The 27,574-nt window shown below is 40.8% G+C and overlaps 3 protein-coding genes across 25 annotated transcripts in view; 1 reads left to right on the forward strand and 2 right to left on the reverse strand.

The window, feature by feature from the left end:
- Window positions 1–2,444, reverse strand: part of ADD1 (adducin 1) — a 59,614-nt gene extending 57,170 nt beyond the window's left edge. For 10 of the 13 annotated variants that reach the window (XM_083833022.1, XM_083833016.1, XM_083833019.1 and 7 more), the window contains exon 1: window positions 2,262–2,444. The gene's annotated coding sequence lies outside the window, so the exon portion shown is untranslated. Of the gene's footprint in view, window positions 1–1,266; window positions 1,579–2,261 lie in introns of those variants that run through there. The other 3 variants (XM_083833021.1, XM_083833015.1, XM_083833018.1) reach the window with 1 other exon arrangement.
- A 111-nt stretch (window positions 2,445–2,555) lies between these two features.
- LOC310898277 (uncharacterized protein) overlaps window positions 2,556–27,574 on the forward strand; it is a 30,287-nt gene continuing 5,268 nt past the window's right edge. For 2 of the 7 annotated variants that reach the window (XR_014583147.1, XR_014583148.1), the window contains exons 1-2: window positions 2,556–2,888; window positions 4,654–4,711. Coding sequence is in view for 1 of the 7 variants with exons in the window: in XM_083833040.1 (XP_083689166.1) it covers window positions 2,625–2,746; window positions 4,654–4,711 (180 nt within the window). In the remaining 6 variants the exon portion in view is untranslated. Of the gene's footprint in view, window positions 2,889–4,653; window positions 9,560–17,162; window positions 17,695–27,574 lie in introns of those variants that run through there. The other 5 variants (XR_014583149.1, XM_083833040.1, XR_014583150.1 and 2 more) reach the window with 4 other exon arrangements.
- The window catches only part of SH3BP2 (SH3 domain binding protein 2), a 38,240-nt gene continuing 20,361 nt past the window's right edge, over window positions 9,696–27,574 (reverse strand). For all 5 annotated transcript variants that reach the window (XM_083833029.1, XM_083833027.1, XM_083833030.1 and 2 more), the window contains 12 exons: window positions 22,573–22,712; window positions 21,375–21,477; window positions 18,816–18,933; window positions 18,168–18,238; window positions 17,702–17,790; window positions 15,742–15,807; window positions 14,565–15,144; window positions 13,408–13,516; window positions 13,037–13,092; window positions 12,524–12,605; window positions 12,241–12,300; window positions 9,696–11,777 (listed from right to left, as the gene is read on the reverse strand). In XM_083833029.1, the coding sequence (XP_083689155.1) occupies window positions 11,640–11,777; window positions 12,241–12,300; window positions 12,524–12,605; window positions 13,037–13,092; window positions 13,408–13,516; window positions 14,565–15,144; window positions 15,742–15,807; window positions 17,702–17,790; window positions 18,168–18,238; window positions 18,816–18,933; window positions 21,375–21,477; window positions 22,573–22,708 (1,608 nt within the window). In that variant the 5' untranslated portion in view covers window positions 22,709–22,712 and the 3' untranslated portion in view covers window positions 9,696–11,639. The remainder of the gene's footprint in view (window positions 11,778–12,240; window positions 12,301–12,523; window positions 12,606–13,036; window positions 13,093–13,407; window positions 13,517–14,564; window positions 15,145–15,741; window positions 15,808–17,701; window positions 17,791–18,167; window positions 18,239–18,815; window positions 18,934–21,374; window positions 21,478–22,572; window positions 22,713–27,574) is intronic.

Raw genomic sequence — 27,574 nt, forward strand, 5'->3', positions numbered from 1 at the left:
AAGTCACATTCTCCTGAAATGGTCTGATTCTGTACACGTAAAACATCATTCGATACCAATGGCGAATCTCACAGAAGGAGAACAGAGTTGAGTCATTTTCTGTTGGAGACATTTAAAAAGAGCTGTCACAGAAAAGCACTGATTCAGTAAACGGCATTCTTCACTCCACAGCAGTGAACCATACTCTAATGAACTTATTGTCACAACATGCTAGCAAAAGTCCTCGTTTCAGATGAAGCATGAACGTTCAGATTTCTCATGCCATTTTTATTAACCGACCATAAAAAGAAAATATTCAGGCAACGCAACTGGTTTTGGCTTAAAAGAACTATACCCAGCATGGAGCCTCATGGAGAAAACAGAAATCATGTAAAACTACAAAATGCTTATACATGTAAGCACACATAAGCGCATACGCTTATCTTGCTGCAGTGAAGATGTAAAAACTTTCAGTTGTCTCTTCCTGAAAACTCCGCTAAGAAAACCACCAACTTTAGATTCTGTAATTGTGGCAAGCTACATAAAACGTTATGTTCACTTCAGACTATTTTTAAACGATCACATCAAGTCTGCTCACTGAATATAAAGCCACCTGCTCCAGCATTAAGAAGGCAGTCAATAGTTGCGTTCTGTTCCCGTTTCTTATTATGCAAGAACTCCAAAATTGGATTTTCTTACAGAGGCATGCAATTGTTGAATCAATTAATAAAGAAAATGGAAATATTTTAAAAATCAAGTTTGCATTTCTTTATTTTATTAATAATTTTTTTATTCTGAAAGTATAGATTTATGACAGCTAAAAACTGCTGAGTGTTCTGTCAGCACATTCGGTCCCATTACAAACCCCAGAGATGTAATAGCCCACATGCACGGAGATACCTGTAGCTCTCAGCGAGGCATACAGAAATCATCCAGCAGTAGTGGCAATGTGAGAATTCAAGAACGTATATTAAAGTAGAAGCGTTTTGTAAAGCTTCACATAAAGATGTATGCCTCTGTACACGAAAACGTTCCCCTCTCAAATACTTTTGCTACGTAATACTAGCAATCAATAGCAACTTTCTGAAAAGCAGAGAAGAAAACAACAACAGCAGCAACCAGCTCGCACACCCCATTACACTACAGCAGCATCTCATGGACGATTTCAGCCGAGTGCCGCTCACAGCCCCCTAGCTCAATACAACCAGGGATATTTTTCCAGCATGGATGCATCCCCCTCCCTAACCGCTAGCTTCACTCGAAACCAAACGCAGATGTAGAATTAACCTCACAAACGCCGCAGCCACCAGCCAGCAATTCCGCGCAGGAAGACGCGTGCCGCTCCGTATCAGCAGACGCGGGCAACGCCAAAGCGCAGCCACCCTTTTCCAGCGCGGCAACCAAAACCAAACTGCCCTTCTGCCGCAGGTCCCCGCCAGCCGCCAGCGCTGCCCAGCCGCCCGCAGCCCCTGGCCGCGGCTCCCCTGCCCTCCGCAGGCCGCTGAGGGCCGCCTCTCGCCGCGGGCGAAGCCCAAGGGCGGCGGGGGACGAGCGGGCAGCGGCACGGCGGGTGCAGCCACCTCGGGGACCCGCACCCCCGAAATGTTTTCCTTCGCTCCCCCCCGGGAGACGGTTCCGCCGGCCCAGCCTCTCCTCCTTCCCCACCCCCCAAGGCCTGAAGCTCCCCTCAGCCCCGTCACCCCCCCCACACACACAAAACCCCACAGCTCCCCTCAGCCCCGTCACCCCCCCACACACACACAAAACCCCACAGCTCCCCTCAGCCCCTGTCACCCCTCACAAACCTCCCCGTGGCCCGTCCCCTCCCCAAAAAAACACAGCTCCCCTCAGCCCCTCTCCCCAATAAACCTCCCCTCAGCCCCCACCACCCAAAAAAAAAAAACACAGCTCCCCTCAGCCCCTCTCCCCTCCCAACCTCCCCTCAGCTCTTGCCCACCCCAAAAAGCTCCCCTCAGCCCCTGTCCCCCTCAAAAAAAACAGCTCCCCTCAGCCCCTCTCCCCCCCAAATCGCTCCTCAGCCCTTGTCCCCCTCAGCCCCTGTTCCCCCCCAAATCTCCCTTTAACCCCCGTTCCCCCAAAACCCCCCTAAGCCCCTGCCTACCCCCCGCCAGCCTCCGCCTCCGCCCCCCCCCCCAACTCCTCAGCTCCCCTCAGCCGCTGCCCGCCGCCCGTTAACGGCTGCGCCCCCCTCACACCGCACCCCCCCCCCCCCAACGGCTGCGCCTCCTCCGCAACACCTCACGCCTCACACCGCCGCTCACCCGAGAACCAGACGAGAAAGAACAACGGCGGCAGGAGAAGGCAGGGAAGGGGCAGGAGGCCCCGGTGACAGGCCGGCCGGCAGCCCCTCCGACGAGCCCGCCTCCGCCGCTGGCCCCGGCGCCGCGCTGCGCCTCAGCCCCCAGCCCTGCCAGGGTGCGGCTTCGGCGGGCCGCAGGCCAACAAGCGCGCCGCCTATTGGAGGGCGCCAGGCTCGGCCACCAAGCCGCGCTCCCATTGGCTGAGGGGGCGGCGAAGCGGCGAGGCGGGAGCGGGCTGAGGGGAGGTGGCTGCGGGTTGAGGGGACCCTGGGGGGACGCTGAGGAGAGCGCGGCCGTGAGGCGCCTAGCGACCCCCAAGCGAGTATGGAGAGCGTGAGAGGAGCCTGCTGGCTCCGCGAAGGAGCTCCCCGTGGAGATGGGTCCCCTCAGCGTGTGGTGTGGGGCGCTTATCGCGCAGCAGGCCGAGAGATAGGGGCAGAAATCGGGTAATTGCCGGGGGAGCGAGGCGATAAGGGGCCTGCCCCGCCCGCCGTGACAGTATCGGCTTGCAGCAAGTCAAGATCGATGCAGGTGCACGGTGAGAGCAGGCAAGCTGCGTTACTGGAGAGAAATCTATCAAAACCTGAGGTATTTCAGGCAGTCCAGTGTCCAATCGATCAAAACCTGAGGTATTTCAGGCAGTCCAGTATCCTCTGAGTGTTAAATTCCAGTGTTATGAGGAGTTGTGCTCTTCAGCCTGGAAATCTGCAGATACATTGCGTAGCTTGTACGTTGAACACCTGATCAGATCTTCCTAAATCATCCTTTCAGGCTTTCTAAATTCTCTGTAGAGCTGTGTGTGTAACATAAACCCAGAGTTTGTTACTCCTACAGATAAACCCCCAGATTTTAAGGTTTGCTTGTTAGCTGTCTTTAGTTTCTGTACATCTTTACAATCATTTCTATGTAATTTTAAGATTGTTGCCTGATGCTTCTTTTTAGAAAGTGCGTATTATAGAACAGTACCTGCCTCAGGTTTTAATGACAAGCTGGGAGTCATTAAAACTCTTCTCATCAGTTCTTTGTTCCCCCCACCCCAAGTTATCCACATGGTCAGAGGAAAAACAGGCTCCTGCTAGCAGAACCCGATGGGTGCGGAGCCATAAACATCTCTCCCTTGGAACATGGAAGGAATCAAGCCTGTTCCCACCACCTCTGCTGAGGAAAGGCACCGTTCTTCCCCAGTTTGCACTTTCTGACAATTAATCTTCGTTTGTTTGCTGCTTATAATAGAAAAGCAGGCAGTAGAGATATAAGTGAACTCGTATGTGAACTCCATCATGGAGAATGGTGGTTTAGTTGCAAAGTAGACGATAATTATTGCAAATCTGACAGCGAGATACTGCTGGATGCAGGTCTGCTTAATCAAAACACTTCACAATAGAACAGGTGTTGGTGTAATTAATAATAATTGGAAAATCATGTCTAATTTTTTAATGTTTTTTGATAGAACTGTTGCTGTAAACCCAAAACATTAAGTAATGTCATTTATCTGGTATTAAGTCTTGTTAGACCCAGTAGAAGAGTTTACGTACAAGATGCCATCCTCTTATCCCAGTTCAAAGTCAAATCAACGAGATGGGAGTTGCTCTGCACCTGCATGGTTCAGCCACCTGCCTCAGGCATCATCTTGCCATGGCATGTAGATGACCATATATCAACACTCCCCTTCATCTTGGCATCTCATTTACCTTTTTTCCTTTGCACACCATAGCATTTAACACATAAAACACTTTTAGTCTAGTAAAGTAAATGGGAGAACTGATCCATATCAAAATTTACTCAGCAAAAAAATCCCGTTTTGTTTTAAAATTAATGGGTTTCTTTTCCAGTTCATTGCATGGCTACAGGAACATGAGTGCCAAGAAGTAAGGTAGTGTAGAGGTCAGATCCAGGGACAGGGAGAGGGCAGGATCGTTTCTTTTGCTAGCAGTGCTGGCTTGAAGTGTTTCTAGAACTGCAGGGCCCTGTGTCACAAGCAGCTTAGGCTGATGGAAGGATGAGTTTTATCATTAACACCTGTTCAATCTAATGGCGAAATGCTGCAGAAGCTGCAGTTCTTCACCCCTCTTATGCTCTGCTACCCTCTGACCTGCCCAAGGTCACCGTTCCTGCTCTCCCCTTCCAGCCTCCCCTCTGCAGCTTGCATCATACCCCATAATCCTGAGGACAGAGAATATATTGTTTCACCTGGTTGGAAAAATTCACCCAATGGAAAAACTGGGGGGTGAGGGGGCACAATCAGCTTCCTGCTCAATCAGCTGACTCAGTTGGCTCATTTTGAAGCCTGAAGTTGCTATGGCCGATACATGAGGCTGTTAATGTCACTAATTCCGTTTTTTGTCCTGACCAGGTTCCTGAACTGCCTCCTGCCCAAATGCCGGGAAGTCAGTGCCGGTGCAGAAACAAAGGTAGGGTTATGGGGGTACAAGTGTGAGGGAGGGCACATTGTGCCCTGCGTACTAGAACAGTACGCAGTACCACTGAACTACAGCATCAAGGGAAATCTGAAAAAGCACTTCTGCGTTATTTTAGACATGAAAAACTTGTTTGTCTTTGGTAACTCCTAACCGTTCGTTTTACAGCATTACAGGTACAACAGAGGGTACAATAATACAAACCACATAGTGTTGTTAGTTTTGGTGTTTGCACTATTTAAGAGGGGCGTGACCCCTCTTAATGACCAAGAGGAGCTCATTACCTGTAGTCTTGCCTTTGCTGTGTGCATGTCTGCTTACTGGGCCATCAAAAAAATAGAAAAACAGCACCACGTATTTACAGGCAGTTCCCACCAGAAGTATCAGAACGTGGTACTGGTAGGGTGGTACAGACGTTGCTGATTCCTCTGCAGCCTGTTGTTACCCCTAGCAGCCTCAGGCATCAGCAGTGCTAGACTACAGCGGGTCAGCCAGTCTTAAATAAAAGAGACCATGCAATTGTATTAATTTACAAGTTATTTTAGTTTGGTGTTACTAGGTATCAGAAAAATAATACTGCAGTTATTTCCATGCAGCTCTTCACCTTGGCATTAGCACTTCTTGATGCTCAAACCACTAACCTGTGAGAAGCATGGTACCTGGTTGATGTCACCCATCTGGCATTTATTTGTTCCTTTATGTGGGCTGCAGCCCTTCCGTGGAAGCAGTTTTAGGTCGTTTTTCTTACCCATAAAGTGGGAGTGACTATCAAAATCCATCCTTCCCTCTTGGCCCGCCTGAACTATTCTTTTCTGCCAGTCATTCCCTGGGAACTTCTAGGCAGGGCGTGCTTCCCTACTCTGGTCACTGGTTTTCATCTCATGCAAACCTTTTACTCCAGTTCTTGGACAAAGTTCTGATTCCTCTAAACGAGCCTGTATGTGAATTCTTTGCTAGTTGTTCCGAGGGCCTTCAAAAGGAAGCCTTAATTTTGAAACTTCCTGGAAAGATGCTGGCAAAGTGAAAGGCAGTCCCTGCTCAGCCATGCAAGACTTGAAGCAGAGAGTGGGTGGCCGTAGACAAACACCAGTTACCTTTGCAAAACACCCCAAGAGCTGCCCTTGAAGGGCTTTCAGTCTCACTGACGTCTGGGACTGTTCTGGAGCCTATGCACGCGTGGCATTACTACTGAAAAGCTTAGGGGGAATTTTTCTTACAAATTACTGAACTTAAATGCCTTTTTAAAAATGATTTCAGCTGTGTAGAGCAGTATTAATAATATGTCATGGCTTATGTGTGGTATTACTAAAGTTAGTCACTGTAGGTAAGCTTGTGCCAAAAGTACTATTAGAAAGTTTATTTTTGTTCTGGCTGCAATTCTGCTCTTTGTAGGAGGGAGTTTATTTTTACCCATTTATGTAAGGAAGGAGAGTTTTCCCAAGGATTTGAAAGTGGAAACAATCTTTAAGGTACATATATACCTGAGAAACAGTTGATGGAACAACTACACAGAGAAAGAAAAATGTGTTCTGGTCTACTTTCATCTCCTTCCACAACCAAACAAAATCACATCTGAGGTTTACTGGAACTGAAAAATAAAAACCAGAACTGAAGTACCAGATGGGGAAAAGGCAGAGCAGCCAGATTTTTCATACAACCTATTAAACTGAGAGGCCCAAGTTGGTCTTAAGTTTGAAAAATATTGACTTTATGTTCAGGGTGGAATAGGAGAATGTTTATACACTATTCAGATTAAATATAAATCTATCTTTGTGGTTCAAGCTAGTTAATAACAGTTTGTGTTATTGCACAAGCTTCTTAATACCACTTGTGTGATAACAAAAGAGAAGGGAGTAAAGGTACAGCGACTGTTTTAGCCAAAAGGAAAGCAAGCAAGCAGCTTTCTCTTTTAATAACGCTACAACACTCTTTACAGAGGTCTGGGTTTGCTTTTCCAAATCCTTTTCCAAGTAAAGCTGAGTCTTTTAATTGCGACGTCTCTGACTTCATAAGCATCACGTGCCTTCTAGACATACATTCATTACAGGTTGCTTCTATACTAATTCTAGCATTACTAACACTGCTGAGGTTCTTTTTAGTTACTGTGTCATACACTAGTAACAGAAGTGCCACTAACAGAAGCTATACCTTTTGAAGAGCTAGTGCTTAAAAACAGACCAAGGAGAATAAAACAAAGAAACGACCAAAAAAATTAGATAACAGGGCAAGTTCAAGGTAATGAAAAGGGCTGAGAAACATAAGAAAATTATTTGAAACTATTTGTTAATTATTATTATTGTATACAGGAGAAAATTAATCTTGGGGGAAGCTTTGTAACGTTAGAATAACAAATTTTCAAGTCCTTTGTATCCCATTTAATTTCAAAAAGGCACATTCTCAGCAGCATCCCCATGGTTAGGGTGTGGCTGGCATTTACTTGGAAAAATGAGTATGAATGCTAGTGCAACGTAAATCAAAGCACAGCAGAATCACTGAGGCCTGAAACAGACAGCTTGGGAATCCACACCTCGAACACGTTCCCTTATTTGTCCTGTAGGAAAATTTGCCCTGTTCCCATGGACTAGACTGTTCTTCTTTCTGTGCTCCTGGGGTGTCCTGAAGGCTTGCTACTGGCCTTCAATTGCAAAACTCTGGCCATGCCAAAAAGCTTCCAAGGTCAGAATTTAAGTGCACATCAGCCTTCCACTACAGGAACCAGCTGGATCCAGGTTGTACACCGAGGGAGTTAATATGACGTGACTGTTAAAAAGCAAAGCACTCACTCAAAGAAGGGTTAGACACTTTTACCTCTTTTTTTTTCTTTTCCATGTATGTCCAGAGATCTAATCCTGAAAACAATAATTACTGTCATTTCTGTACAAAACAACTTCATTTATGTGGAAGTAAAATTACATTAAAAACAATTCTTATGTGGCCATGTGTGTCATGAACCTGAGAGGCTGGATTAATTGCTTCCCTAGTAACTAGATCCTGTAAGGAATGAGGTACAGATGGGAGATAGTAATGACTATCCTGTGTTTAAGATACAGGAGTGGAAATCCTGGGGGAGTAGATCTGGGGGGCTGACTGTGCTACAAGACTTGCTACAGACCCTAAACTCACTGCTCTTTAACACTTAGCAAACTGAAGTGCTAAAGTGAACTCAAATGCTATCTAGTCTGTGAAAGTTTTAGTAGCATTTATTATGTGGTATTTAAGAGGTACATTGAGGTTTGTTTGTTTATTTCATACAGGAACCTATTTAAGAGGCTGTAATCGTGTTCATCTCACATGCTCCTATTGCTCAAAAAAAATACTGCAAGAAGTTGACTGCTTAGTAAGATACAAACTATTACATCACACTTTGCTGCTGCTAGGTGAAGTATTTAATGTTCAGAACAACTCTTTAGTACTTCATGATGTCAAGAATTTAAGTTCTCAGATGTCTAACATTATGTAAATTCTACCTCAAAGTAGGTTTTTTTAAGAGTAATTTAAACACAGGAATATAAAATACAATTAATTTCGTCATCATCGAGGTTAAAAGACATTCAGATGAGTAATTTTGCTGAAGAATGTTGCTAGTTATGTAAGAAACATGAGCCAAAAGATGTCTTAAGCTTCAAAGACCTGGCTCATCAAGTTTTTGCCTGAAGTGAAGCTTTAATCTCTAGCTTCTAGCCAAAGTCACTTAGGAATGATTTCTACCCAACTGCCTTCTATCCGCATTTTGTAGCTGTGTTCCTGGTGCTGGGGCTCCTGCACGGAACAGGCTGACCAGCAGATGTCACCAAATTCAAACTAATCACACACAAAGCTTCAGAAATCTTCAGTCCGAGCTTCCCCAAAGCAAGAGGAACCCGAGGGCATGAATACTCTCATTGCTTATTTACATGCTTGTACAAACTGTTACATTCTGAGCTAGGAGATGGGCGCCAAGCTGCTGACACAGGGCAGCAGTATGTAGCACCTGCATTTTCATAGAAAAGTTCTTGATATCAGATTCCCTTTTATTGTCCCTATGATTATGCTACATTGCTTGACGGTTCCTTGTTTAAAACTGTATTTTCCAAACCACATTAATTTTTTCCCCTAGAAAAGTAACTCCCCCACAAATACCACTTAAAAAACTTTCTTGGAAGTTTAGATAAAAAAAGGCAAGACTTTTTCAAAACTAGTATAAACTATTTTGACTTGCATGTTACCAAACTCACAAACTGAATTTCTTGGCATGACCAAATACTGCTTTTATGCTCCTCCCCAAACTATTTTAAAGATATGGAGCTTGCAATGGGTGTGTGTGTAGATATGTATATATATTTATGTATTTATACATATATATATGCAAGAAGCTGAATTGTGGGGTAGAAAAGAGGCAAGACAGGCTAGTAAGAGGTACAGGAGACAGACTGTGAGCCACATGCTCTAGCTGTGCTTTTCCTCCCTACAAACACCAGCAATTTAACTTCATCTAATTCTTCACAAAACGGACTAGAATAATATGTAGGAGCAAAAGGATTCAGATGAGAGCATAAGTGATTGCAGATTTGTTTGGAACTCTTCTGTTTGTATCTGGAGGGATGGAGGAATTACCTAATATGTCCCTACCGGTACTGCCCACTTTGGATTGTGGATATCAGAGACGTTTGTGAACAGAAGGGCTGTGGGGTGCTGGGAATGGAAAGGCCCTGTTCTCCCCAGCAAGCTGCTGAGGAAGTCCTTTGGAGACAGTTCCTCTGAGATGCCTTTTTTTTTTTTATGGTCATACCTGCAACTTTGTGTCCATAGATCAAGTGAATGATAAACGGCTAATTTCCACCCCTAGCCACACGGATGACCAGAATGCCCAATTTCTCCTAGTGTTGCTTGCACAAAGAGTTGTTTCAAGAGGGCTGAAAACAAATTCTCTTCTGTTTACCACAATTACAAGCAAGAATATTAGAACACATGAAGTTCAATGAGACTGCACAAAATTAGGTGAATTGGCATTAGATGTTTATCCAGTTCAGAAATACATACATTTGTATAAAAAAGGAAATTAACATTTACATATTTGCAAGTCTTCTATTATACAGGTAAAGACAGTGTTATGTTTTATATGTACTGGATTACATAGATATTTTTACAGTTGAAAAATCTTGAGAGTATCTGATTGCAAAAAAAATTAAATACCTGAATCAGGCCCCAAAGATAGCATATTATAATTATGACTGTCACAATGCAGTGAAGTCAGTTACTCCCAGAAAGAGAACAATTTACTCTGTAAACAGTACTTATAAATACTGTAAGAAACTAGAACTTGCCTAAAATACAGATACACACATTTTAAAAAGCCAACATTTTTTATGTGCTTTGTTGGCTGAGCTTACTTTACAGAGTGGATCACATCAGAGTAGTGAACCACAGGGACACTCACTGAATATAAAAGGAATTGCAAACTTAAAATATCTAATATCCAACGATCTGAAATTTAAGTACTGCACATTCTTTAATTGATGCTCACAAAACCTATTATAGTGGGACCAGAAATCATATGACTGATATTGTGTATGTCTGTCTCAGACAAAAGATAGGAACCAAGGCAACAACTGCTGGCTCTGTGTATCCTATTATTACATCTTATTACAAAAAATCCCTTAGGGATTATATTCTATTTTTATTGTTTTCATAAACAAAAAATCTTAGTCTGTAAAAAAAATTTATATTTTTAAAGCTGTGACCATTTAATTGTAATGAGATTAAAACTGACATGTATAAGCTTTGTAAAGGTAACAGAAAAGTGAATTTTATGCATCTGGATTCAGACTGACAGAAACCAGATAACTTCTGTTTTGTGATTTACAGCATTTTTTTAAAGCAAGTCTCAAACATTATTAGAAATAAGATCGTTTTGACAGTCCTTTTGAATTAAAAAAGTTATTTTCACAGGTCATTAAAACAACTTTCTCCTCTTTATTAAAATTCAGGGGCAGGGCAATTTCAGCATGACTATCAAGCCTTGATTTTCAGACACCTGTCCCCAGAGTATTAGGGAATTAAAATTACAAGCACCCTGTTAACGCCTATCATTGATAGTGCTCATAGCAAGTTAAAAACTTTTTTTATTTTTCCACACAACTACAAACTGCAGAGTGATATTTTCTCTTTCTCACAGCCATATTAGGCACCTACCTTTCTGGTTCAGAAGTAAGGAATGGGACTCCCATAAAGCCAAATCAATATTATTCCAAGCCTATCTCAAGTGTTCAGAATTAAGTAGAATGTGGGATGCCATAAGCATATCAGTTGGACGGTACCCCAATTGATTACTGCAGACATTGTAATCAGAAGTTACATTTAGGTATGAGGTGGCTTAAAAAAAGCCACATTTCCTGATCATCTTTACCTGTAGTAAACCAAATTATTTGCACAAAAGACTCATTATTTACACATCAACTATACAAGTAATACAAAAAATCTCTCAGTTAAGCACCGGTGCTGACTTAAGGAATAATACCTTCAAGTCAGAATATTAGTATTCCCCGTCACAAATGAATTCTGATGTACTTTCAGAAGTTTCCCGTTTCCGCATGGGTTGCGTTCACAACACTTCTTTGTTCATGTGGACATTGTTCTCCTCCACGTTCCAAGGAGATTTGTAATAGCAGCAGTTTTATAAAAGGTTTACGAGTCCCGGACAGACTTCACAGAAAAGTCAGTTCAGTTCTTTCTGAAAGTGGTCATCAAATCCACTGATCTGGATTGCAAAGTTTTAAAGAGTTCATTAAATGGAGTCCTAGTTCATGTGAGAACAAGTGGTTGAAACAGATTCAGTTTCTGTGTGCAAACAACAGGAAATCCAGACGTGGTAGCAGTTCACACTTAATTCAAGGACAGTAAGGAACATGTTTCTCCTCCACATCAGTGAGTTATGCCAGCCACATCACCTTGGTTTAGAATAACCATAAGGACACCGAAGAATCAGGCTGTCATGACTAGGTAAGACGTGAGTGCTGTAGTATTCAACCAGACTTCCCATGTTCAGAAACATGATGTCTGCATCCAGGTAAAACTTGCATTCCTGTTGCACAACAGAAACATACACAGTCATTAGCAGTACTGTTTCCTACTCAATGGTAAAAACAAACAAGCAACAACAACAAAAAAAAAAACAGCCACCACCACCACCCAAAAATCATTGTCAAAACTTCTTTCAGACAAGCTGCTGCTTTGCAAGCTTGTCACTTACACAAGTAAGTCCAAATTAAACTCAAGAATTTAATAGTAATTCATTTAGAATTTGACAAGCTGAAATTTAGATTTGGACATCTGCAGCTACTTTGTCTTTTGTACAGTATGGCAATTGGAAGGCCCAGATCCGAGTACTCAAACTCTCATCCTAGAACAAATATTTGTAGTTCAGCATATTTTTACTTTTAGGAATGGGAAGAAGTTTCACCTTTGACTTGCTATGCACGTACATACGTGAGATTCATACATAGATACACATACACAAGAACCGCATTTTTAGCGGAGCTACTAACCTTTTCAAATATTCTGTAGTTTCTCACTTTTTCTGCAGATTGATCCCATACAACCAATACCTTAAAGAAAATGCAACATAATCAGTTATGCTGATAATCTCTTCCAAGTCAGTGCATTATTAAGGCATAAAAAATACACTCAAGTTACGACAGAGGCTCAGATTTGCCTTCATTAAGGAAAGAGCACATCTAAGTTATTACGTACTTTCACCATATAAAAGATACAGTATCTCTAACAAAAAAAAAAAGCTTTTAGGGGGTAGATTCAGCAATTGCAAGTTACCTTTCCAGCCTTTGTAGATGAGTTCCTAATGCAATATAATCCATTTTGTGGCTGTCCCCTTGGGCTAGTAGCTTTGAATGTCCTAAAAATAATACAGCAATTACGTATGTTAGCATTTTCTGAATCAGATAATTAAGGTGTGTAGTTCTTGTAATTCTTCCTGAAAATCTCAGTTTCAGTAATTATAATTCATAGAATATCATATCTGATAGAATTTTACTGTTCTAGCATCTGAATCAGCAACGCAGCACAGAAGACCTGGCTTTCTGTCCCGTTCATCCTGACAGAACAGCCATTTCCAGATGGAATAAAATCATTTTGCAATTACTCTGTATTCTCAACTGATACATGAGGACTGACCTACCTCCCCCAAAGTAATTTCCATATTAAAGTAATTCAAATACTTTTCCTGTGTTTTTAAACAGAAGTTACAGATCTCAAAGTTATTTTTGGACTACTGTTCAGTGCAGGATTTGTAGGACTTTAGGCAAGTGTTTTAAAAGTCACATCTACCTTTCAACTTCGAAGGATTCAGAGGTATTAAGAAATACTGAAGTAGGCAGCCCAACCTGTAGGAAAATACAAAGAAAGTAAATCTCCGCACGGGCCAATGAAAACACAAAATGCTAACACCATACTATGCAGATAAGCTACAGCCATCAGTATCTGAATTAGTTAATAGTGCTTTAATCTTTACTTTATGCTTCTTACTCCTTTACAGCAAATATTAGAATGCAGAATTTATCGAGGCATTCCTTAAAGCTGAGAACCACACAGCACTGTGTTTTCAGAAGACTCTTTTTTCTCCTGAAATATGCCCCAAGCCACCCCAAAGAAAGCAAGAAAATCAGCCTTTTGAGAACAGATCGTCTGCTTGATCTTACTTTTTCATAGTCACCATCAGAATCATCACTCGCTTGGTTTGGCTTGGAGGGCACTGCTGGCTTTTCAAATGAGAAGCTTCTAAAACTCTGCCCATCTGGTGGTGATCTCCTGGCAGAAACAAAACAAAAACTGAAGGACATCTCCTCAGGAAAGTAGAACAAATATACATAAAACTGAAGGGATAAAACTAGAGCTGAAGAGGAAATTTCACTTTAGGACTTACCAGCCCTAGAATTACAGAATAATTTAGGTGTAAGGGACATCTTTCAACCTAAATTGTATCATTTAGTCCAAGCTCCTCTTCAAAGCAGGTCCAAATAGCTCACTGTGTCCAGTCGAGTATCTCCAAGGTTGGAGATTGTGCAGCATCTCCAAGTTGACTATCCACAACGTGAAAAGCTTTTCCTGATATCTAACTGTAATTTCCCAGGTTGTGACTTCTGTCTGTTGCCTCTTATCCTATCCCTGCAGATCTCTGAGGTCTTGCTCTGTCTTCTCCATCCCCCCATTAAGTAGTGGTAGAGAGCAGTGACATCTCCCATTGACCTTCCTAAAGGTTGAACTCAGCAAGTTCTCTCAGCCTCTCCTCACATATTACGTGCTACAGCCCATCAGACATCTTGGTGGCTGGATTCACTCTAGTAAATCAATCTCTTTCTTGTGCTGCCTTTAAAGAGTTTTTTTTTTTTATTTTTATTTTTTATTTCTTCTTTAGAGGTGAATGATCCAATGGGCAAAAATATTTCCATCTGCCTCAGCACCATAGCCAGTCCCACATCCCTTGCACTACAGACAATCTTAATATGAGATGAAACATTTCCTGTCTCCAGAGAAGCCTAAAATTGTTTTTGTGGTTCAATGACAGTGACATGAAGGTTTCTTATTCACTGTGATCAAAGGCTTTTAAGTCTAAGACACACCTCAAAGCAGACTACAAAGATTTGCGTAATTAAAAAAAAAAATAGTCGACTGTCTCTTTCTGAACAATTTCAGAAGTGAAATTCATTGCAAAGTTTCCAGATAACACATACCTAGGCAAACAAGCATGCCACTGAGGATAACAGGGATGGTGCTGGGAAGAACAACATGCATTGACGAGAATCTGACAAGTAAACTCAGTGGAAACTTTGATACTGGGTTATATTTTCGTACTTACTGTAACTGGGGGCCTGAAGGCTTCTCTGGCCTAGGTTTGAATCCAGGATGCTGGTGGCCTGGCACGGGTGGCTTTGGAAGCACTGGTGGCACAAACAGTCCAGGTTTACCATGTTCTTTTGGCACCTTGCTCTCTGCTGTTCTTTCAGTTAACTGGGACAACTTGGGTTTACTGCTTGGCACTGGAGGAGGAGTTCGTGGTGAAAGGTTTAGAGTTTTTAGCTTCTCACATCCTTCTGGAGTGGTGAGAACGTGCGATAGAGGCAGAGGTTCTGGAGGCAGTGAGCAAGATTCTTTGCTACACATGGGCTTTTTGAAAAGAGGTAAAGGGGGCACAGGGGGTGGCTGTTCATTTGGTCTCCAGTTTGAGGATTGAATCTTTAGATTAGATTCAGCTCGGGGTTCTCTCACATTGAAGAGATCCTCTGGTTTGATGTCAGGTAGGCTTCTTTTAGGAGGTGGCGGTGGTGCTGGTCCAGCAGACTTGCCAGCAAAAGAATGTGACCTGGATTCTGAGTAGGCAGCTTTTCTGACATGAGGAACTGGTGGAGGCGGATAGGCTGGGGGCAGCACCATGATATCTGCACAAAGAAAACATCCAGTGAACATGGCACATTGAGGGGAAATACAACATGTCAAGAAACTAGACTCTGCAGGTTTATTTATGTGATTTACTGATATTTTATTAGCACCTGATCTGATAGTTCCTGAAATGCTGGATAAACATTCAGCTTTCAGCACAACTGAAATGTTGCACATAGTGAACTCCTGCAATTTTATTCAAGCATGGCTTATGTCAACTTAGCAAAGATTTTTTCCTTTCTTAAAAATAAAGAAGAACAAACTATGCTAACAGCATTACCCCTCTTCCTGACTGATGAGCATATAGAATAGAGGTCCTTCCAGGGCAGGAGACTTGCCAGAAACCATGCCCTAAAAGGCACGTAACACTTTCTGTAAATTGTTATTGCCACTACTAGGCCCTTTTGACCTCTCAAGAGGTCAAAAATATCTTTAATCTCTCTCAAGATTAGATACCTGTGCATTACTTTGGTTATTCTACCACCTGCATTGCTTTAGATATGACTAAAACAACGATCTGGCATTCTACATGAATATTATCTTCATTGCTGGCCTTTTGTGGGGCCTTTGATGAAGGGAGTAAAGAAATCACTTACCATCTTTCACTATGTCAGAAGTATCTGGTTGCAAGTAAGACTCATCCTCTTCCTCCTGGTCGTAATCTGCGGACAAAATTTAATCTGTCAGACTCTGACAAGTACTACTGGAACCAAGTAGGAATATTTATTGCTTTCTAACAACTATTTTTCATTAAAGAAGGTGGAAAAAAATGGGGAAAAAAAAGTCTACCTCTCTCACATGTTACATTTTCCTCCGTCTTTCAAATTAAAGTACACTTTCTGGTGAAACTTTCTAGTGGCATAGCCTTCCTCAGAAAAAATCAAATCGGTTACAGAGGCACAGCTACAAACTGACATACTGGGAAAACAAATTGGAAGAGTAAAAGCACAACAACCCAGAAGCAACCCTATCACAGAAACATGCATGATGTTGCAACATGGATGCCTAAGCAAGCCTCATGATTTAGAAAACAATTCGTTCTTTTGCCTTGCTCTGGCAACGGAAAGATGCATCACAACAAATGACTTAAATTATTTCAGTGCTGCCTTTAACTGGAAGTCAGGATAATCAAGACGTAAAAAAAATGCTACTTCGAGGCAGTAATGTCTCATCATTGGCTATGAGGGGAGCCTTAAGGACAATACATAGTACTTCCCCTAAGAAATACCTTAAAAAAAAAAAAAAAAAAAAGAGAGAGGTTCTGATAAAATCAGTTAGCTGTTCTAATTTTCCTTACTTGAAGTCCTTCTGGGCTTCTTCAAACATAATTCCTCTCGTATACATCCCTTCCCTCCCATAAACACTGAAATCCTAAACCACAACTCTATACAAAATGCTGATGAGTCTGTTTTCCTCTGCTTTGCAACAATCAAACCGGATTTCCTAAGAACCAAACTCCCTCTTTTTTTTGTCCTAGTCAGGAAAAATGGTCAGGAATTTCCTTTCAGGAAACAGGAGTACTTGCTCCAATCAACCCTGCCTTGGGGCAGAAATCTGAGAGGGCAGATGGGAAAATGCCTACTAAAGGAACTATCTGAACCTTGAGGCAAGTCTTCTCAAGTCAGATTTTACTGTGTTTCTTCACTAAGAAGGCAGTTGTTGAAATAACGCTGAGAACACCTATCTGACAGGCTTCCTATAATATCCTCCTCTCTAATTAAAAAATAAACACACTCAGCCAGAATTGTTTACTGTGAAGCAGCTCCAGCAACAACCAGGTATCAAACTGAACTGAAAACAGACTCTGCTACGAATGAGATTCTCGGAGCCTTTCTTCAAAAAGTTACTCGGTTTGAAAGTCATTGAAGAACATTACCCTATTCATTTCACGTAGGCCGTTTAAATGCCTAATGTGAGATCTGCCTGAACTGGGAGGGTGATCGATTCTCTTTCATACTAAGCAGACTACAACACAGACACAACGACATCCCAATGCGAATCACTGCTTCTTTCACAGGACAGATGAATCAACTTTACAGACAATATGGGAGGCAGCGAGCTCCACAAGGTCTTACCACATTGTCAGAAGATGTTCTTAGGACATACTTTTAAGCGACTAACACCATACCATTATAATTATATTCAATTATTGTTAATAATATTCAATTAGCATCAATTATAGTGAAGACTTCCACACTACACGACATACTCAAATGTTTCATCTTTTTGCTACATCTATGGACTTTCCAACATGCAGTCTTAATAAAAAATTAAGATACAAAATTACGACTGTGTTATTATGGGGTCAGACACTTTGCAAGGCCTGAATTTCTTTAGTCACCCTTTATTTTTTACTAATGGTTTTATAACATAGACTATCCTGGTTTTGATTTTAAATTACAGCAATTCCATGCACCTTGTAAAAATAAGAATTTATAGTTCTCGGATGCAAACTGGACCAGATGGTTTGTTTAAGCTACTGGAACGGTACAGGATACTGCAGGATCCACATGAAAAATAAAACAGATCTTATTTGTAAGTGTCTAAAATTGTCACCTTCATTATCTGCTGAGTGGTGAGAATACTTGATATCAATGGGACGTTCTACTGAGCCGTAGAAACTGTCTGCATCAGAACCAGAGTCACTGCAAAAGAAAAGACAATCCCTTTTGCATCACTGCGTTACAGGTCTTGAAAAAATACAGACATCCATTAGCAGGACTGCAGCACTGCAAAGTAATACAGGAAAAGCAGAAGCAATCTAATCCTCTGCCAACAGCCAAGTATGTTGCTGCTGTTATTTTATTTTTATTTTACACATTTTAATTTCTCTTAGCAAAAAGATCGATATTCGTCTTGGTACTCTTTAAACTCTTTACTAGGTAGGCCCTTCATTCCTGGGGCGTACTGCACCTGTTACTATTTAGCAGTAAGTAACTTGAAGGTGCAAAGAGCCAAAACCAACACTATCAACAGCTAGCGCGAAAGGAGAAGAAAGCAAATAAGGATTAAGGCTTCGTACCTGAATTCTGTTATTGTTTCTTTCTTATCATGGTAGTGATCGATTTCCCTCCTCAGGGATAGCATCCAATTCTAAATAAACGAAAGCAAAACATTTAACACATTATTCTTTAAATCATTACACACAGATGCACAGTATCTTTCCTCTGCAGGGCCAGAGTGGCTGTGCAAGTGAAATATTTATGACTTTATAGAGGTGTTGAGAGGAATTACTAGTCATAATGTTTTGACTATCTAAAATCTTATATGAACATATTCAAATATTAAAGTTTTGATCTGTGAATTTCAAGCTGTTACTCCTAAAGCTGTGTACTTGCTCATAGTCTGCTTATGGGTAGGAGAGTTCACTGAACAGTTTTCATACTTTATCAAAGGTTTATATCATAAATACTCATTCATTAGCTAAAAATAAAACCAGGAATATGAAGGAATCTGTGACATCTAGTATGCCACTTTTAGACATTCCCTAAATTACAACTGGAATTTTCACTCAGTTAATAGTTAAAATTTCAGACATGATTTTCAGAGTCCAAAGAACTAGAAATACAGATTTGGGTTACAGCTGCATGTCCAGTTCACGTAGATTTTAGGGAAGTCAAGATTCACTTTCTTCTTTTGTGCTTTAATTTTCCTTGAAGTAGAAAGGTACCTTTCTTTCATCTTCAGATGAAGCAGAAAAAAACCACGTCCTGTGCTTCTTGCTAATGTGAACTAACTTGAAAGGAAACACATTGCTTGATGTCGTCTCCTCAGCTGCCCGCATAACCCTGAGAAACAGAATAACCAATATATAAAAGTCCGAATCTGTAAAGTTAATTCTGCTGTGCAAGTCATAAAGCTCAGAAAGCAGTTTTACCTGCCAGTTATGACTGAAAAGAAGTCCCAAGCCCAAGAAAACACCACCAAAATGCTAATACGTGCATTTGTAGTACTTTTCAAAGTGGTATAAAGGATAATGCAAGAGTGCTGACAGGAGAAAAAGCACTAGTTAAACCACCAGACAGACATAAACAGATGTTTTGACTGGTTCAATAAACAGTTTTAATGAACTGTGTTAATTTACAAGCTTCACACCATGGCATGACGTCTACTTAGGGTGCCTGTGATCCTTATTTCAGAAAGGCAGAGGAGAAATGACAACACGGGTCTTCCAAGAAAACAAAAGAGAGCTAATATTAAAAGTTAACTTAATTTTTCCACTTCTGGCTTATAAGCACTACCTTACAACACTAGATCAATACACATGCTTAAAATTAATATTTTTTTAAAGTTTAATTCAACCTCTTCCACAAACTGTGTTAGGTAAGTTGGTTTTTTTTAATCTCCTCCCCCAAGGATTCTCAAATGAGAAACTTCTGCTCTATCCTCACTGACACAAAAAACTATTTGGAACTGCATGCTATAAAGCTTTGGAAAAAAATAAGGAGACTAAAATCCTAAGACTGTGGACGATCTGAAAGTAAAATTTCTAAGAATTACTCAGCACAAGCCATAGAGCAATCTGATCTAGGTTTTTACAATCAATATTGGAACTTTCTTGCTGGTTCCTAAATTTTTAAACTTGCTGATTTCCTCATATAATACCAGATTTCTACAAGTCCTATTTAAAGAAGGTGGTTTGTAAACCTACAAAAATTAAAAGACATTTGACTTTTGGTTAGGTACCAAATCAAAATAAACATGATTTTGGAAAGAAATGAATAAATAAATAAAATCCCACCAACACTGTAGATGGCATTAAGAGCAAAATTCTTTCAGAGTTGTCTATTGCATCTTTTTAGAACCCCAACCCCTATTTGAAATTGCATGCTGTAGTTTTCTGCATCTGTCCAGCCTGAAACAAAGCCACAAAAGGAACTACAAGTTATTTCACATGCTAACTTAAGACTAACAGGGATGTTAATACAGGAAATACCCATCCTACAGCTGGGAGGGATAACAATGCTTCCCACATTCTGAGTCACTGGACAACTCAGCACCCTCTCACCTGCTGTCCACTCTTAACATTTAAAGGCTGTTGAATGAAATGTGCAAAATACAAGTTCAGGGAACCTTAGGGCAACTTGTTTTCACACAGCCTTACGCAACCACCCAGTCCAATAAATGAGCTTCTTTCATTTCAAGTTCTTTTTCAATAATGCTTATATCTGTGCATAACACTAACCATGACCTGGTTAGTGTTGACCCAGCTCCAACCAAGGTCTCTACATGTTGCTAAAACCTAGATATCTAAAAAGCAATGAGACAGTCTCTAGCATTCAAAAATTCTTTGTCATTTTTCATATAAACGTGATTACAGAAGCTAGTATCGTGGCCAAGTTGTAGTACAGGTTGCTTATACAATTTCATCTTTATTTTTTCTTAGCCATAATATCCTCAACAGCGTTCCCAGAAAATACGCTGTTGTTGTGGTCAGTTAAAAGCCCTCCCATTCTAACGAGAGAGATTTCCTTATCCCACAAGTTTGAGAACATCATGCTGTGCAAGGATAACATGCATGTATGCAAATACAATAAAACTGCAGGACCAATAATGTGATACTTCTCTACATTCTGTATCTGATCAGTCCTTTCTTAGCATCAGTTGCAACAGCAATTTCCTAAGGTTCCCATGGACTGCTGTTGGCAGGCTTCCTGCACTCAGGAAGATCCTGATGGTACCGTTTAACTTGAAAGCCATGTATTTGTCTTCAAGTCAAGAAGCAAATATTAAAATTTATAACGTGTAGTGGAATGACTCAGACATTTTTGCACATGCATTCTCTCATTTGTCACTCCTGTAGCTGATTCAATTTTGACACCAATTAGTGTCACTGAATCAGGAGATCTTTAGCTGTTCCTTTCTGATTCCTTTCTGTTTTTTTGATGATCATTGAATCACGAGAGAACAAAGATCATTTGTCTTGGAGAATCCACATCTACCTGTCTGTGCAAAGCCTGCATTAAATAAGGGACAAGCACAAACCCATTCCAATGGTTGCAAATTTAACAGCTTTACTAGAGAAATTACGAAAGATTAAGGGTATACACTTGCAAGGTACAGAAAACATTGTATATACAATTTGAAAGGAACAGATCTCTTGGAATCTGAGACCAGTGCTTAATCCAAACAACAGCCATAGTTGAATTTACCTGTTCAAAATGAAAGACAGCCCCCACCCCGTTAAGGGAAAGGCCCTTGGGTGTTAAGGAAGTCCTTTGGAACTCACCTGTTGTAACCATTCAAAGAAAATGCGCCCTGTGGAGATGCAGATGTGCTGCTCTTAAAGTAGTAAATGCATCCCTCGTGGATAATCACGAATCTCAGTGGCCCTGAAAGGATAAAGAAAAAAGTGAGCAAGATATAAATTCAAAGGCAGTACATTACTCAATTCTTACACAATAACCCTCCCCAAGTTAAGAGGTCCTAATTACTTTTATAAATCTTTACAAAAGGGCACAAGCTATTTGAGTGGCAGCTGGCTGATGACCAGTCGCATGCAGCGCTCGGTTCAGAGTTTCAGGACTGAGGGCAGTATTTGCTTCCCTCATTTGAGAGGCAGCTGGTCAAACAGTTTCAAAAGAAACCTAAAAGACTGCAAGCCTGACCTCCACCTGTGCTTTTTTTTTTTACTGGAGGAACAAGCTAACATAAGAGTGCTGCCCAAAACAAGATGGGAGGAATGTAACCATGGGCTACAAATACTTATTTATGTTCACTCCAAAATCATAATAGCATCTCTTTATTCTCAAAGGTGGTAATACATACATACATAAAGCTGGCAATAAAATGGTTGGTTTTATTTTTTAAAGCTAGACAAGTGCCAACACTCCTCCTTTTATCAAAGACAGCAATCTTTGCCCTTAGTTGTATAAACAGAGTTCAGTTGTAAACAGGTATAGCAAATGAACAGAATATAAATAAATCCAAAGTCTTAAATTTTCTCCAAGTAAATGGGTTCTGATTCCAAAAGTAATTACTGCTATTAAGTACAGCCTAATCTCGGCAGTGAGAAAATTTCCACTTCACAATATCAGTAGGAGATGAGGATATTTTTCTAGTATCAAATAACCAACTGTAGAAAAAGCTGAGCACTAATTTCCTTCAGAAAAGAGTATTCTAAATTGATACATATCCCATCTGTTTCTGTCTTAAAATCTTACTTCTGAAGGCCTTGACAATAGATTAAACCAAACACAACAAACTCAACCACAGTACTTATAATCTAAGACTTAAAATTCCAAAATAATTCAAGCAAATTCTTTCAATACACATCTTTCTTACAAATACTCCAATAAAATTATAATCCAATACAAAGTAAGACAAAGACTGGCTTCATTAAAGAGCTTGTTAACAGGAAATGTGTTTATGGCCCCAAAGGCAAGGATTTAGAACATTTAATTTAGTTAATACCTCATTCAACTTACATTTCAAGATCTGCAGCTGGGTGCCTCCTTTTTTATGAAGATATCCTGATTTGGTCACTCCTCCAGGCATTGTCAGAAGGTTTTGTGCTCCAATTGCCTTCATTGGGACTGGCCAGACCTGTTCTTCTGCGGCCATCGTTCTGCAATTTACATTAATTGAGAACAGTTTAAAATTTAGATTTTACTTTAGGAAATGAGTACTGAGAAACAAAGCGTATTTCCTTAAGCAAGTTTTCCAAACGACTAACATGGTTCAGCAGTCAAGTATGCACCACAGACGGTGTTCATAGATTCCAGGAAGTTTGTGAGGTATAAAAAAAACAGCGCAGAAAGTCCCGATTTATTTTTATGCAGTTCTCAAAAGTGATTGACGGGTGTCGAAACAATAGAAGAGTGTTCAGTAAATGTTATTGAGGTATTTATATTTTAAAGTGCCCCAGATGATAACATAGAATTAATCAAGGCAAGTGGCTAGAAAAAAAAATCAACTTCTCTAAGGTTCTCTACCACCACGTGTGGACACAGAATATAATTTTCTGGATAGTGAGGGAATCAACAGTCAGATTTCAGTAACTGTGGCATGCAATACTCCTTACTCCTCACACTTCTGTGTTTTATTCTAAACAACACCATTAGGGTATTATCTTATACTGAAGGTCATATGTGACCACATCCAGTGCAAATCAAGTTCATCTCAGATTGCTGCAAACAACCATTTAATTTATGTATCAGTGATTAAGGCCACACTCCACCAAGCACTTTTGCAGTTACCGCTCCTTCTGCTATCATCTTACAAAAGTTAGCAAGAAAACTAGTATTTTAAGCAGCAGTTTCTTCTGTCTGATGTATCACTGAGACCCTTCTTCAGCTGGCAACGGAACTGGGCTAAAAATCCAACTGTGTCATACATAAAAACATGCACGAACTGACAGGACAGTGTGACCTAGCCATAAAATGGTCTGTTATGCTCAGGTATAGGGCTAGAAAACCCTGCTAGTAAGGGGCAAACTAAGGAAATTCCTTTGTGAATAAAACCAGTTAATTAGTCCTTATGAAATGAATGGTTTAGAATTGAAGAGCTTCAAGTGAATCCTGTTTGCTTCTTCTTTCCCGGTAAGGGACAGTAACTTAGGTCATCAGCATAGCTCAGTACAGGAACCTAAGAGCCAGCAGTGAAGTACATAACCACTGCGTAAGCTTTAGGAGAAAACTGACAGGCAAGTCGATTGACCTTTCAACGGATCAACCTAGGATTTAGTTCTACCCGCTCATCCTTTGCTGACAATGCACGTGTGGGGAGGGGTGGAAATTACTAACAATTTCTACCAGGGGAGTTTAAACTCCATGAAATTCTTTAGGCAGCCTAAAAACTTAAATCACAAACATCAGGTTTTAGTCCCTCAGTGTTATAAAACAGGGTCAAGTGGAGAAGACAGGATGCAAGACCCTAGAAAGGTTCTCACAGCAAACACGATGGCTTCCTAGTGTTCCTCCAGGACCTTCCTACTCACCAAAAGTTGTTACCTTTGCTGTATTCAGCTATATCCTTCCTTCTGCTAGAGCTCTTCCCCCTCCCTGGTTTTGTTACACAACTGAGATCTTTACAAGCTGCGTTACGCCTTCCTCCTCCTTGCAGCAGTGTATTAATGGGCCCAAGACGTGGCTACACACAGGTTTTAAGAATTAATAAAATAGTTTAAAAAAAAAAACTGAAATTTAGAAAACGAAAAAAGGCAAGAAGAAAAAAAACAAGGAATCCTTCAAATTACTTAACTGTATCTTGCAGAAGAGTCAAAGTGAGGAAAATAGCATTAATCAGCTGGCTGCCGTCATCAAACTACACTGCAGTACTGCTAAGAGCGATTTCCTTCAAATGAGGAACACAAAGGCAAGTCCCGAGCACTATTTTTCTTTTAAGAGCCGGCACAGCAACATACAAACATATGAAATTAATTTACAATTAAGTGATTTCAGTCTGTTTCTAGTTACATTCGGAAAAAAAAGATTAAGCAAAAATGGAAACTTTTTATTCAGCCAGATACACTCTGAGCTCAGTTTTCTTGATCTAACCCTAGCATTAGTCTCAATGCCATCCAACAGCTTCAAGATCATCATGGGTTTTCAAATGCTGTGTGCTTATTCTACAAAGAACAAGAAAGGCCTTACGACTTAGTGTTTGGAATGAAACAATAGTCCCAGTGTTACTGTACTTAGGTTGAAAACATACCAGAAAATGAAGAGTTAAATACCTCGGGGAGGTTATCCAAAACAACCAGCAAGCTGAGATTTCTAGGACCCAATGACAAACACTGGGGACAAGGGTATCCCTCCCTAGGTAAATACAGAAAGCACAAATATTTGACTAGGTCATGGTGGCCTTCTGCATGGATAGCTCAGCTACCCGCTGAACTGTGCCTGGGTGCCGCACTTTCTTCACCTGCTGAAAAGCCAGAATATCAGGAAGACAAAAAAAATCATGGAAGCAGAGAAACAAAGGCGTAAAGAATCCAGTTCTACAGTGCGATTACAGGATTTAACTGAGCGGGAAGGACAGCAGAATATCAGGTTCTGCTTCCTCTATTCACAATCATTTTTTTGTTTCTGACTACTTACAAGAAAACGGCTCTGAGAACAGAGACCAAACCTTAGCACTTCCCCATCCCAGCTATGTGAACAAAAAGGTGTGGCTGAACCCCATGCAGGCAAGGACATGTTTTATGAATTTAAAAGACCACCAAATACCAATGGGTTTAGGGGCAGCACTGCATAAAGGCATATTTTCTGGGTCTCACTGTGGCTTTTACCACTCTTCATCACGTGTAGGCTCCTCATGCACTTTCAGGCCAAAATTACAGACACACAGGGAGGACATTGGTATCCGGGTTTGAAACATTTTAATTTGGTCGCAGATTGTCTTTTTTTTTTTCCTCTTCTCTCCACCCCCACCTTTTTTTTTTTGTTTTTTGACAGTACAAAACTATCCTAGAAGGACAGTAGATGCTGCTTTCCATCATTCTCCTGGGACAAAGCTGTCAGAACCATCTATCCACAAGATCTTTGTTGTAGGGGTGGCATGACGGAAGAATGGATGCTCTTGAAGATTTTTCTGGTCTTAGCATTGATACTAAGATTGTCTTTAGCTGCCTGAAATGGTTCCTTCCACTCTTGATCTTCCTCTTATAAAAGTTCTTAAAATCTACTACATGAGGAGCGGATCAACGTCCCATCACCAGCTGCACTCAACAGCAAGCACGGAAGTCGTCACTGTAGAGCCTGTGCGCTCTGTGGTCATTCAGAACAGAAAAATATTTCCAAGATGTGTTTTTTATCCTGTTACATTCTTGCTCTACAAGCCAAAGACCCCATTACATATTTGCAGCGCAGATGCCTAAGCAAAGCCTCTTCCACTGAGCACACACCAAAGACAACAGGAAGCCCACTAAGTGCCATCAGGGCCAAGCCATGCTCTCTGATGCCAGTCCTTCTCTTACCTGACACAAGGTAACATCGCTCTTGTTTTGTGCCAGCCTCATTCGACAGCCGCATACTTTATTCTTCTTCCCGCTCTTGTCACCAAGGGACTAGATGCATAGTTTTAAACTAAGTTTTCCATTAAGTCCCCAATCCATTAGAATGGCTATTAAATCTACCTTCACCCCCCAAAAATAGCACTGAGATGAACGTCCTGAACCAGGGGAGTATGACAGCAGACAGCAAAAGGACTTCTTCCATTACTTTGTTTCTCAGAAGATCCATATGGCAATTCTGTGCCTGCCAGGGAGATGGCAGACACTAAAGCATAGCAGGAGAGACATTGTAGGAGTCTGCAACGTATTGCTGACGTATCAGTAGAGCCAGTCCAAGTCTACCTCATATGAGCATACCTTTCTCAAACACTATTTGGATGAACTGCTTTTTGTTTTAGATAAAAGCACCTTCAAAGTCACAACAGAGTGAAAAAACTTTCACACTTCATTGCATACACCTGGTAACACCAGTCTGATGCAGAAATGTCTCCTAAACCATAACAACACTCATCAAACTCTGGAGAGCAGCCTCGTGTTGTTGTGTAGTATGCAAACGTACACACCTGGGAAGTAATTTTAACCCATCCCCTCAGTCAATGCACATAGAACAGCTAAATTTGAGTCTAGGGCATAACTGCACAGGCTAACAGTCCCTCCACAAGTACAAGTACAATTCTGCTGCATAAAAAAATCTGGAGCACATTATGGAAGAACACTTACCCCTTTTGGCCTTAAGAGCTATTGGTGTTCAGCCCAATTAAAGCAAACACAGGCTGATTCAACTAAAGATCGCATCCTGGAAGAGCCATGAGCTCTCAGTTCTTACTGACCTTCAGCAGAAAATATGGTCAATGTGTTCATCCCCATGTCTTGCACTATATAGGCATAAAAACACATTACCCTCATCGCTGAAGCTACAGCTGCCAGAAGTTGTATTAAAAGTTCTCACTTGTTACAGTAATATTTATGGTCTGTACTGGAGCCCAGTTTGCTCATGCTGAAAACAAAAAAAAACCTGCCTCTGAAGCTGCATTAAAAGAAATTAAATCTGATCTGAAGTTGTCACAAGAATCTCTATGCAAATTATGTCTGAGAAAACACTGGATGTTATGAGGTATAATGGAATTTAATCTTCAAATTCTATTTTGAAAGTAAAACCTAGCAAAGCAGGATGCCGATTTCCTTCTGAACGTAACTTACAGTAACAAACGCATTCCTCATACAATGCAGAGGAAGACTGGAATTTCAGTCTCCACAAAAGGCTTAGCCAAAAATGAAGCAACATTGCATATACAGCAAAACTAAAAGAAAAGCTTCTCCAATTTGCTCTCAGCAATTCTGAACAGAAAATAATTCTCCAATTCAACCATCTACGCATTTACCATCTGTTTGTAAAACTGTTTTCTGCAAAAATCTCAGGTCTCTTTTCCATTTGTTAAATATTGTCCAGTATTTCTGAAATCCTCTTTCACATT

This window comes from Anser anser, assembly GCF_964211835.1.
Source record: "Anser anser genome assembly, chromosome: 4".
NCBI classification, from domain to species: Eukaryota; Metazoa; Chordata; class Aves; order Anseriformes; family Anatidae; genus Anser; species Anser anser.